The sequence below is a fragment of the Panthera leo genome, chromosome C2 (assembly GCF_018350215.1).
Source record: "Panthera leo isolate Ple1 chromosome C2, P.leo_Ple1_pat1.1, whole genome shotgun sequence".
NCBI classification, from domain to species: Eukaryota; Metazoa; Chordata; class Mammalia; order Carnivora; family Felidae; genus Panthera; species Panthera leo.
The window spans coordinates 132,380,387-132,393,142 of NC_056687.1; the positions used below are offsets into that span (position 1 = coordinate 132,380,387).

A 12,756-nucleotide genomic window follows, 5' to 3' on the forward strand; every position below is an offset into this window, starting at 1 on the left:
TGGGTTCTCGAGTCATAGCAAAAGCTGTATTTGTGAAACACTGGTCTTGAAGAGGCACATAAATGAACTGAAGCGGAGAAAAACGGGCAAATAGGAGACACTGGAAAAAGAGAACAATCCTTCAGGCTAAAAATACATCTGGATGTGTTATTTCGGTCTATTTGGCCTCATTTTTCCACAGGGCTGCCTGACGTGCTGCCTGGGGGCGCACTTACAGGCTCGCAGTAGTGACGGCAAGGATCTCTTTAAGCACTTATGCTTTTCCCTTCGTGGAATTTCAGTCAGACAGCCTGGCTGCACTACATTATACCATCAAACTTTCTTTACTTTTCAGGCCTGGAAATTTTATTTGCATTGTTGTAATATACACACACACTTGCTACCTTTTCATATAAAAATTATATATGCTCATTTTTAAAAAGTTAAAATATAAAAATATACAAAATAGAGTTACTTCAAACTTTCCTCTTCAAGGGGAGGCACAAATGCCAACCTTGTGAAAGGTCAGGACTTGTGACCCAGGCCCAGGGTCAAGGGTGTTGGGTTCTTAGGACACTTTCGGAATTTGCTCTGAAGAAAAACCCTCGGCACACACAGGCCTTCTTTTTTATTCACCGTCTCACGAAACACATACTCATTCACCACTTCTTCGTAACCTGTGTCCATAAAGAGCTGAGCCAGGAATTCTGTAAGGAAGCAGATCAACAATGCTCATGGTCTTTTGTTTGTTTATTTTTGAGAGAGAGAGAGAGAGAGAGAGAGAGAGAGAGAGAGAGAGAGACAGAGACAGAGAGAACGTGCAAACATAAGCAGGGGGAAGGGCAGAGGGAGACACAGAATCTGAAGCAGGCTCCAGGCTCCAAGCTGTCATCACAGAGCCCGATACGGGGCTCAAACTCACAAACCCTGAGATCATGACCTGAGCTGAAGCTGGAGGCTTAACTGAGCCGCCCAGGTGACCTTGTGACGCTCATGGTCTTGATACTACGTTTGCTCTGAGGTGGTAAAGGGGGCGGGGGGGGGGGGCAGGGAGGAGGGTTATGGTATTTTTTTAATATAACAAAAACTCCAGTGCTAAAATTTAAAGAAGGTTTTGTTTTAGAAAGTAACACACTCCTACTTCTCATCTCACACCCAAATAGAAACCCCCAACTAAATAATTTCATCAGAAAAGTTTAAGGACAACCTGGAGTATGGCCACCTTGCCCTATTATTATGAATCCCCAAATACCAATGTCTGAGTAAAAAGAAACAATATTCAAAGTGGCTATATTCATATAAAGTCTTCATGTGTTCAGTTTGCTTGCACCAAGCACCTCACCTATCCTAACACGAAGGAGGAAATTCTGTAACCAGAGTGGCGGGGAAAATCCCTTTGTAGTGATATACCCTAAGGAAACTTTAACCCAAATAATACATCACTACATGTTCACTGAAACCAACAGAATGGCCATGTAGTGAAAGTGAAGACCCTTAGAGCCCTGCTTCCGAGGACATGCTCTGACGTACTCTGCAGACATCACTACATCTTCTCAATTATTTACAATTGAGATTTCAGTAAACAGGAGCATGAATATTTTTAACTTTCCCCTGACATTTTCTGGCTTTGCAGTTTTAATGGTAATCACTCATTTCTGATTTCCTTCTACATCCAAAAGAATACTTTAAGAAATACAAACGGTTGTAAAAATAGAGTTTAAGAAGGTAATTATTTTGTGGTCCAAAGGATTAAGTAGGCTTAAAACTAATAGTTCAAAATATCTAGTATAAGACTGAAATAATGTTCGGGGGTTGGATGCTTTTCTTATCAAAATGACTTTTTAGGGGCCCCTGGGTGGCTCAGTCAGTTGGGTGGCCAATTTCAGCTCAGGTCACGATCTCGTAGTTTGTGAATTCGAGCCCCGCATCAGGCTCTGTGCTGACAGTTCAGAGCCTGGAGCCTGCTTCAGATTCTGTGTCTCCCTTTCTCTCTCTGCCCCTCCCCTGTGTGTGCTCTGTCTCTCAAAAATGAATAAATATTAAGGAGGAATTTTTTAAAAATGACTTTTTAAAGACCCCTATAGTAAATTTGCATACTTAAAACCTTTATACAAAAAGGTTTCTTGCCTTTATAACCTGGGAAGGTAATCTCCAGGCATTATACTCATCTTTTTTTTTTTAAGTTTATTTATTTGTTTTTAGTAACCTCCACACCCAGTGTGGGGCTTGAACTCACGACCCCCAAGATTAAGTCACATATGCTCTTCTGACTGAGCCAGCTTGGCGCCCCATCCTACCTGTTTTCTTTGTGACTGGACGAAGTGAGGATCCCCATTTGGCCTCCCCCTTTTCCAGCACATTTCCTGGCAGGGCAGCCACGTGGCATGTCAGAGTCTGTCCACTAACCTGGGCTCACTAACTAGACACTGTCACCAGAGGAGGCCTGTGAGCTCATCACGGCCAGGGCCTCGTCCCTGTCGTCCCAGGTGCTGGGTGGTGCGCGTCGGAGACTGTTCCAGCCGGGACCTTGCGCTACGTGCAGCCGCCCCCGCCTCCGGCCAGTACCCCAGTGATAATGCAAGCAAGTAAACAATTAAAGACAAATTCCATTAATCTTACCATCAGTAAAAAAATACGATCTGGTTCCGTCTTGTCTAGCATAAAAGTTTTCTCCAAGTTTGCTGCCAGCTTTAAACCTAAGCATGGCATGATCATACAGCCCATAGTCCCGAAACAAGACACTTTTGCCTGGTTTTAATACCTATGAAACAAAAGCAGGCGGCACGTAACTCTGGGGAACCCAGGCAAATAAAACTTATTCAAATAAAATAAAATCTGATTGATTCAGGGATTAAAATATCTTACATTTGTGATAATTATGAAAGGAACCAGACTGAACCATCCATAGTTTGAAGGAAAAACAGCCTCCTAATCAAAGGTATAGCAAGACCTGCGGGGCCCCACGCATTAGAGGGATACTTCTTGAGCACCTACAAGGTCCAATGTCATATCAATTAAAATGCTAATGACGTTAAATCAAAGTCTTATCTTAAGGCACGTTCTCCTGCCATTTTATCAGCCATCTCCTAGTATATGATCCCGAAGTCAAAGTGACCCTTTAAAAAAATATGTCCTTTTGGCTTCTTACTGATTCTAGCTGGCTTTCCTCATTTTAAGTCTCCACTTGGGTTTCACTGTGCTACAATTATGCATAACTTGCCCACCATGCTAATAACAGAGTGCACTCGGCAGTTTATCAGACAGGAGGGAGAAAGGAGAGATTATCATCCTCGTGCAAGATGAGAAAATGGACACTACATAAGTGATTTATGCACGATTCACACCTCGGCCACTAAGTGGGGGGTAGTCAAGACGCACATTTGGGTCAAAAGGCATCATATTGTAGAATCAGAGACACCTGTTAGCCCTGGAGGGGGATTGGGGGAAGTGTCATTCCAATTCCATTCACGCTACTGACAAGAAAAGCACGGCTAAGGGGAGGAGGGGTAACTGAGTATTCGTCCTACATGTGCCTTATAACAGGTCCTCAGGCCAGTGCAGCAGTGTAGGGAAGGGGATCATGGTCAGGCCCGGCTGGGAGTCCCTCACTAAAGTCTTTCAGAGACAGGTGTCACAGAGTAGGTGTCTCGAAAATTGGGAGTAGGCACCGGCAGGGTGTGGGTATTATAACTCCCTCCATCTTATAAAGCAAATAGCATACGCTTTTCAAAATGAAGAGAAAGTGGTATGTACTGTGACATTTCCTTTTTATGTGAGAATTCTTTCAAAATGCATGAACGCTACTAAATAAGAGCGGACTTAAAAGGCATTAATTTTATTAAACCCTATTCTGTATTTTTTTAAAAGTAGGCTTCATGCCCAGCACAGAGCCCAACGCAAGGACTGAACTCACAGCCCTGAGATCAAGACCTGAGCGGAGATCAGGGTGCCTGGGTGGCTCAGTCAGTTAAGTGTTCAACTTCAGCTTGGGTCGTAATTTCACGGTTCGTGGGTTTGAGCCCCATGTCAGGCTATGTGCCGACAGTTTGGAGCCTGGACCCTCCTTGAGATTCTGTGTCTTCCTCTCTCTCTGCCCCTCTGCCCCCGCCACCGCCTCAAAAATAAATAAAACATTAAAAAAAAAAAAAAGGAAAAAGGACCTGAGCTGAGATCAAGAGTTGGACACTTAACCAACTGAGCCACCCCAGGCACCCCCAATTAAACCTTATTCTGATTCATCACAACAATAAGATGATTTTTAAGACGTGACATATTAGACTTTTGATGCAGTTTGATGTATTTCCTCTTGAATAGGGGTATGAAAGACTGTCCCTGATACTTCCAAGTGAGCTGCAGTTTCCTCATTTAGTAAATTCTAATCAATGAGGGATGCATTCTAAATAGCATCAGTAAAGAGCCTCTTGGGTAAAAACATCCTATCTTAGTCTAGAACGCCAAGTTTTAAAAAAATGTGAATTGTGAAGAGAAAATTCTGAAAAATTTAGTTTATAGGAAAAAGGCTTATTCTTAATTGCAGAAGAAGGAAGGCTCCATTGGACAGTGGGAAGAACACTCAGGAATTTGGAAGTCTTGCTTCATATCCCAGTTCTTCCATAACTAGTTGAATAACCTTGAGCAAGTAATTTCATCCCTGTGTTTTCTTGTCTATAAAATAATAAGTTCAATACTAATGCTTCCTTTGATCATGGCTAGCAGGCATTTTTCACCATTACGTTCTTTCATTCTCTAAACAACTCCAAGAAGTAGGTTAGGGGTGGGGAGGGAGGGGAACGGGAGGTCTATTATAGCCACTTTTACGGCGAGCAAGGCTCAGAGTCAGAGTGACTTGTCTGAGATTTCAAGGCAAGTTGGTGGCACTGGCAGACAAATATCGAGGTCTTCTGATGACAAATTTTGTCTATTTTTACTTCATTCTATTCCCAAAATGAGGGAATTCAACCTTAAGGTTGTCTTTCAGTTGAAACCTAGTTTTAAAAATTCTCAGTGTTAACATTCTACAGTAATTACATCTATCTTACCACAGCTTATTACTGTGGTTGTTCATGAAGGCCTCAGAGCTGCCCACCTTTGGGTCTTGTTGTCAGAGGCTGAGAGATTGCTTCTCCTTCTGTAATTTTCAGATGAAGCACATGGTTTCGAATTAATGACTCAGGCACTACGTATGATGGCAGAGAGATCGCAATCTGCTACTGTTGTGAACTCATTCCACATCAGCTGAAAAAAGAATTCTATTGGGGGTAAAAATAGAAAGGACTGCTGAAATGGAATTTGTTACCAAAGAAAGATTACAACAGGGGCCAGGTGTGGATTGAGACAGCTCAACTGAATAATAATAAAAAAATTTCATTACTGTTAAAATATAAATAATATACTGTATGTTTCCACTAAAATTTTTCTAAATAGTTTACCCTGAGAGAGAGAGAGACAGTGCGAGTGGGGGAGGCAGAAAATTCCATTAATTTTATTAAATCCTATTCTGCGCTGGTAGCGTGGAGCCTGACGCGGGGCTCAAACTCACGAAACGGCGAGATCGTGACCTGAGCTGAAACCAAGAGCTGGACGCTGAACCGACTGAGCCACCCAGGCGCCCCTGTATGTTTCTATTTAAGTCAAGAATAGGCATACCCTCAACAATACTTGGCTTTGTCAGACTTCTTTAATTTGGTTAACCTAGCGGTATCTCATTGGGGTTTTATTTTACATTTCCTGGGTTACTGAGATAATCTTTTCATATGTGTGTTCTCTTCAATAAAACGACTATTCATATCTGCCCATTTTTCTATTAATTTGCTTGTACTTCTTTCACAGGAATTTCTCACGTATTCTGGGTACTAATCTTTGAACAGTTTATAGACTTTAACTCACTTTTCCAAAGTTGTTGGGTTTTTTTTCTTTGTATTGTCTTTTGAAGAACAGAAATTCCTACTTTTGTTATAATCATCTTTATGCTTAGAATGCTTTGAGTCATCTTTTGAAAAAACTCCACACTGTGAGGTCATAGAGATTTTTTCCTGTATTTTCTTCTGAAAGGCTTACATTTTTGTCTTTTTCACTTAAGTCTTTAATTCACCCGACAATGATTTTTGTATAGGATGTGAAGGAGAAGTACAATCATTCTTTCCTACATGGACACCCAGTGGTCCCAGCATCACTTACTGAACAGTCCCTATTTTTCTAGTGATCTTCATTGTCACTTCTACCATATATCAAATTCCCATGTATGCGTGGATCTGTGTTTAAGCTATCACATTCAAGTTGTCCCTCTGCTAACATCATTCTATCTTAATTACTGTAGCAGTAAGAAGTCTTTTCATCTGGTAGGGTACAGATTTCCCCTGTTTTGTTTTTCTTCAGAAGTGTTTTGATCTTTGTTCTTTCATGTAAACTTAGAACCACCTTGTCAATTTGCTCAGAAAACAAACAAAAAAACCCTACCCAAAACCTCCAATCGATCAAGCAACAACAAAAAATAAAATGTATAGGGGGCACGTGGGTGGCTTAGTCAATTAAGCCTCCGACTCTTGGTTTCAGCTCAGGTCATGATCTCATGGTTTGTGGGTTTGAGCCCTACATCAGGCTCTGTGCTGACAGTGCGGAGCCCGCTTGGGATTCTCGCTCTCCCTTTTTCAAAATAAATAAATACACACAAAAATTTTTTTTTAAAAATTAAGAAAATAAAATGTATAATATTAAATGGAAAAGTAAGATTGCACAATGCATGCTACTCTTTGTTAGGTGTGAAGAGCTCTGTGACATTAAGCAGAGTACATTCATCTTATACTTTTATAGTCTCAATATATTCTAATTAGACAATTACATTATTTGCAAATGACTTTTGTCTTTCATCCCTATTTTCCCCCCATCTTTTATTTTCTTTCTTGTCTTTTTGAGCTGATTAGGACCACCAGGATAATGCTGAAAAGCAAAACTGATAGTAGGCGCTCTCGCCCCATCGAGTTCCAGATGCTCTTTATTCTGTCCCCAACTCCTACTTCTCTCCAATCCCTGAAACCTTTCATCAGTGAAATCACTAGTATCCACCTCTTCTCAATGTTCCTTTCACATCCTGGTGCTAACAGACTGTTCCTGAGGACACTGTTTTCCCTGCAACCTCTCAAGTCATGGCTGTTTTCTCTCCTCACCTTTGTACCACTGCGCTTAGAGATGAGCCTGGCGCCCTCCATGCTTCTCATTGCTACTTTCTCATGTATTCTCTTTCCTCCCTAAAATCCCTAGCTCTGAATCTCTTGTCATCAGATTATATCATCTGCTATCCCTTAATATTACTGTCATCTATTAGTGCCAGGGTCATTTCCCTGTTTCAGGATGAATGTTTCTGATTTATTCTCCTCTCCTTAATACTACTCCATTCTTAGTTCAGAGTAATTTCAATATATGTGGATTATCCCTCCAAATATGCTGGCCTCTTAATGACCTGAACTTTTCCAAGGTCTTACCCTTCCAAACCACTCACTCCCATGGTAACGTCCTGAAGTCTTGTCAACACTAAAAAGCATAACTCCTCCAGTCTCTCAGTGTCATACGAGTCACCTTAGTCATCCCCCCCTGCCCCATCTTTCCAGCTCTCTCTCTACTTTCCCATCTTTCATCATCCTTTATCCTCACCTGGACCTTCAAATCAGGTGATCCTACCATCTTTTCCCTGATGCCCTCTCTTCCCTCTTTACTCAGCTTCAGTTCCATGCCCATTTGTGGGTATATGCTGGGTTCTCATCTGCTCAGATACCAGGGGCAGGGAAAGGGGAAATAAGGAGAAAAAACCTTACAAAACCTCACGAGCAGAGAGCTGAAACCACCGTGGCAACATCTGAATTTCTTAAAATGTTGTTTTAAGTGAGAATAATTACTCCCTAAAAGGTTTCCAGTGTCTTGAAGTTTGTTTCGCTACTTAAAAACATTTAAAACGTCTACTTTTTCAACTTGCTGAATGTTCTTCCCTCCCTTTTATAAAGCAGACTGACTGAGGCCTCTGACTCGCTGAACAGGTGAGGCTTAACAGGCTTTCCACATTGTGTGCCCTTGCCATTTAGTGGCCCCCAGGTGACCTGCATGCTTACCACTGGTCACTTGTGTTGGTTCCCAAACTTGCTTACACCAGCTGTACTTAGATTTAGAATTATATATGAATATATAAACAATGCAATGCAAGTAAAGAGCATTTTTATTTTCTCTGAAAAGTACACTGAAACTTTTGGAAAGACTTGATAGAGAAGCACTGAACTGCTGTTAGACATGGGAGAACCAAAGGTGAGTCTAGGTTAAAAATATAAAAAAATTTGCCCTTGCGTTAAGTTTCCAATCATTTTTAAGTCTTTGCTCCACTTTTAAAGAAGCCAAAACTCTACTATGTATGTGGTTCATAAGATGGTAAGAAAGATGGTAAATAGCCCCATACTCAAAAGAAAGGGCCGTGGCTCTACATCAAAAGAGTGATAAAAGAATAGTAACATATTTTAAGTCATAACAAAATGTTTAAGGTAAGAATGTACCCTTTTCATGATTTTTTGATTTAGTTGATCTTTAATCAACATTGTTGCCACAGATAAGAGAGCTTCTACCGTAGTTTACAAAGCAGCCTCATTCATGATCTCACTTGCATCTCACAATAACCCTAACAGACACCCCCATTTTACAGCCAAGGACACTGAAGCCCACAGAAGGAAGATGACGTGATTTGTCTTGAGTCACATGACTTAAGAGTGATGCTTTACTTCCTGAATGCTACAGCAGCCTCCTGATGGCCAGAGAAGTTTGGGTTCTCCTCATTCTGGCAACAATGATGATAGTGACAACAACGGCTGATTTTTGAAGAGCACTTACCACCTTCTAGGCATTGTGCTAAGCACTTTATACATATTGCGTGTATTTCATCTCAGTATCTCAGTATTATATAGGTAATGAAACTGAGGCTCAGGGAGGTAAAGAAACTTGCCTAAGCAGGGAAGCCAGGTATCGTCTCTAGGCACTCTGATGCCGGACTACATTCTTGACCCCGAACCATATCTTCTTCTCCTTTTCCAGCAGGGACTATCTGCATGTTATTCCATGCACAGAGCCCAGATAACTACAAAATCATCCTCGCTCCAAAGCTGGCCAAACTGAAGAGCAGTGATGGCTACCAGACAAACCAGAATTCAAACTGAATGTTTTAGGTAGGAGAACCCCTTCGATACACTGACTGCATGGCCTACACCTAGTGAGAACGAGGGGGCTTTGTGAACTAGACATGAGCCTCAGAGGGGAGGTAAGCAAAAAGATCAGGATGTCCAACCTCCAGGTTCCAAATTACTAACCTGGTAAATGTTTTGTAAGACAAGGTGCATCTTATCAGGGTGAACAGCAGAGAGGACAAATATCAACATGACAACATCCACGGACTCTGGGGGCACATGTTCCAGAAGGTCATCTTTGGTTAGATCACACTGGAACACCTTGCATCTTTCTGTGTCATATAAAGGATTTTGCTAGAGAAGGGGGAAAAAGAAAAGAATTTTAATGCAACACCCATGTTGACACACAGAGAAAAATACAGCATCAAAAGGAGATCCGATGGAAAATGGATCTATTTCCACTTGTGCACTGCTACACAAAAATCACAGATCACTTTGTTACTGGGTAAAACTGAGTAATGTGCCATTTGCACGCTAACGCCTGTAGCATTTGATGTTACTAGGAGGGGCAAGATTTCATTTTAACAAATCATCTTTAACTGACGATAGAACACTGAGGAGCTATCTCATGTTCAAAGCTGCGCATTCTAGAAGCATAGATTTCTAGAGGGATAAGTCAAAACTGACCCGTGCTTCCTTAATCCTCCTTTGAAATCACCCATTACAAGCCTAAATCCTCTAAGAAGTCCTTCCCGATCCACTCATGGAGATGCTCCCACAGTTCTGCATATTTTCCCTTGAGACAGCAAGCGAAATAAACCAAATTTCTTCTTCTTCCCCGCCCCACCCCCACTTTTTTTTTTTTTAAACAAGTGTGTTCCTGTACATTTTGAATGGGGGGTTTAAGAGCATTATCAAAAAAAATACATATAATACTCTTATAAATAAAGAGTATCATAAAGTCTAAGATCTTATAAGACATTATAAAAAAATAACAAACCTTTCTTTAAGAAAAAAACTTTTTAATGTTTTTTTTTTTGAGAGAGACAGAGAGAATGTGAGTGGGTCAGGGGCAGAGAGAGGGAGACACAGAAGCAGAAGCAGGCTCCAGGCTCTGAGCTGTCAGCACAAACCCGACATGGGGCTCGAACTCACGAGCTCTGAGATCATGACCTGAGCCAAAGTTGTACGCTCAACCGACTGAGCCACCCAGGCGCCCCACAAACCTTTCTTTAACATAAATAAGGACTCGAATAAATAAAAAGTTCTTGGATGGGAAGATTCAATATTGAAAAGACGTCAATTCTACCTATAAATCTGCTTCTAAATGCAATGCAATCTCAATAGAATCCCAATAGATTTCTAGAAACTTGACACAAAGGCAAATTTGATTCATCTGGAAGCAAAAATCTTTAGGAATAGCCAAGCCAATTTTTAAACTGAAGAACAATGAAGGAGGAGGTACACTACTGGACTTCAAAACATACTACAAAATGCAGTACTGAAACAATGAGGTTTGAGAATGGGGACAAATAGACTACGAAGACAGATCAGAGTCCCCAAAACAGACCCACGTATATAGGGGAATTTAGTATCACATATGACAAAAGACAAGTGACAAAGATGACATATCAAAAAAGGTAGACAATAAAAGTGACAATTATCAGGGAAGAAAAATGAATTTTCTCATTCAACTTATTGTGCTAGAACAACTAGCTATACACTTGTGCTAAAGGACAATTGGTTACCTAGGTGACTTAAAGGTTCTGGTTTCAGTTCAAAGACGTACAGTAGTATAAAAATGCAGCTCCCATCCTTACAATAAGAAAAAAGATGGACAGACAGCCAAGTAATGGCTTTTTTTGTGAACCCATCAAAGAATAGAGGCCAACGAACCAGCAGCCGTCCCCCAATCTGGAGACAGATAAGTGCCTTCAGGGAGAGACAGGACCGAAGCATTTGCTTACCTGAGGCAGAAACCCCCAAACTGGAAAGATAAAACTAGAAATTTGACAAACTGCTGTAGACTGAGTGCGGATGTTATAGCGTGAAGCCTCTGGGCCTCTGGGGGTGGAAGTAACAGGAACATTCCCATCTTTTTATAGGTGTTTCTTCTAAGAACATCATGGGGCTCTCACAGAGAAGATGGTGCTCCATCTAGTACTGGACTTTCTCATCTCCTTTAAGGAAGAAAAGATTCAAACTACAGGGGAAAGGTCTCCTGGAGCCTGCAGCCTTAGGGTACTAGCGAATACCACTACCAAGAGGGGAGGAAACTGCTCTGCCCAGACCCATTCTTAATTTTTTTTTTTTTAAGTTTATTTTTTTAGTAATCTCCACACCCAATGTAGGGCTTGAACTCACAACCCTAACATCAAGAGTTGCAAGCTCTTCGGACTGAGCCAGCGCCCCCCAGACCTAGTCTTTTTTTTTTTTTTTTTTGGTGGAGGTGCTGGGGATTGATAGACCTAGTCTTGATCTGAAGGGAGAATGGCCTCAAGACCATCGAGGAGGACACCAGGTAGATACTGAGGGACGAAAGGGAGAGGAAAGCTCTAGTCCTAGAGTGCAGACACACTTGTGAAGGCCACACCCCTGAGACACAGGCCCACTATACAGTTCAAAAACTGAGAATCAGAACATTAGATGACAATCCCTTCTCCCACACCTTACCAAGTCTCCAGTGGTAATAACAACAGTGGATTGCAGCTGGGAAAGTTGTAAGAGAGAGGATCTTTACGAGGAACAGTATGAAGAGCAGACCCAAAGCCAAAAGGGGTGACATAAACCAAGTCACCAGAGGACTCTGAAGTCTCTGGTGGCCATAGCAACGATAAACCTCACAGGTAACTATAACAGTAACAGATTTCAAACACAGCTCAACTCCTGTCTAGATTATTACAAATCCTTATGACCTCAGTATCCATAGCCCTACATAACATACCTGACTTTCAGTGAAAAAAAAAGTACAAGACATACCAAATGGCAAGAAAAAATAGTCTGAAGAGACAAAGCAATCATCAGAACCAGACTCAAATATGACACAGATATAGGAACTAGAAGTTTGGGCATTTAAAATAACTGTGATTAATAAGTGAAAGACTCTAATGAAAAACATAGACAAAGTTTAAGATCAAATAGGTAATTTCAGCAGAGAAATAGAAACTACAAAAACATCGACTAGACGAACTAAAAACCAAAAACACAGCAACAAATATGAAGAATGCTTTTGAAAGGCTATCAATAGGAACATTTACTACCTAAGAAGGAGTCCGTAAACTTGTAGATAGGATGAAAGAAATTATACAAACTGAAAATGCAAAGAGAAAAAAAGTTAAGAAGACAAACCACCATCCAAGAAAACAAACCGCCATACAATAGCAAATGGTATAATACACATGCCATTAGAATCTCAGAAGAGAGAACAGAGCTGAAGAAATATTTGAAGAAATAAGGGCCAAAATTTTTCCAGATTAAAAAACATGATAACCAAAGCTTTAAAACTATGTAGAAGGTTAGAGGACTCTTAAACAAGACTTAAGACCTTAGAGCCTTGAAAGGAAAACATTAATAAATTTGCACATAGTTTAAATCCTGCTGAAAGACAAACCATAAAGCAATGCTA

General features: G+C 40.9%; 1 protein-coding gene across 5 annotated transcripts in view; it reads right to left on the minus strand.

Moving 5' to 3' along the window:
* METTL6 (methyltransferase 6, methylcytidine) overlaps positions 1–12,756 on the minus strand; it is a 19,174-nt gene continuing 6,418 nt past the window's right edge. For all 5 annotated transcript variants that reach the window (XM_042955124.1, XM_042955123.1, XM_042955126.1 and 2 more), the window contains 3 exons: positions 9,315–9,485; positions 2,599–2,740; positions 1–686 (listed from right to left, as the gene is read on the minus strand). In XM_042955124.1, the coding sequence (XP_042811058.1) occupies positions 505–686; positions 2,599–2,740; positions 9,315–9,485 (495 nt within the window). In that variant the 3' untranslated portion in view covers positions 1–504. The remainder of the gene's footprint in view (positions 687–2,598; positions 2,741–9,314; positions 9,486–12,756) is intronic.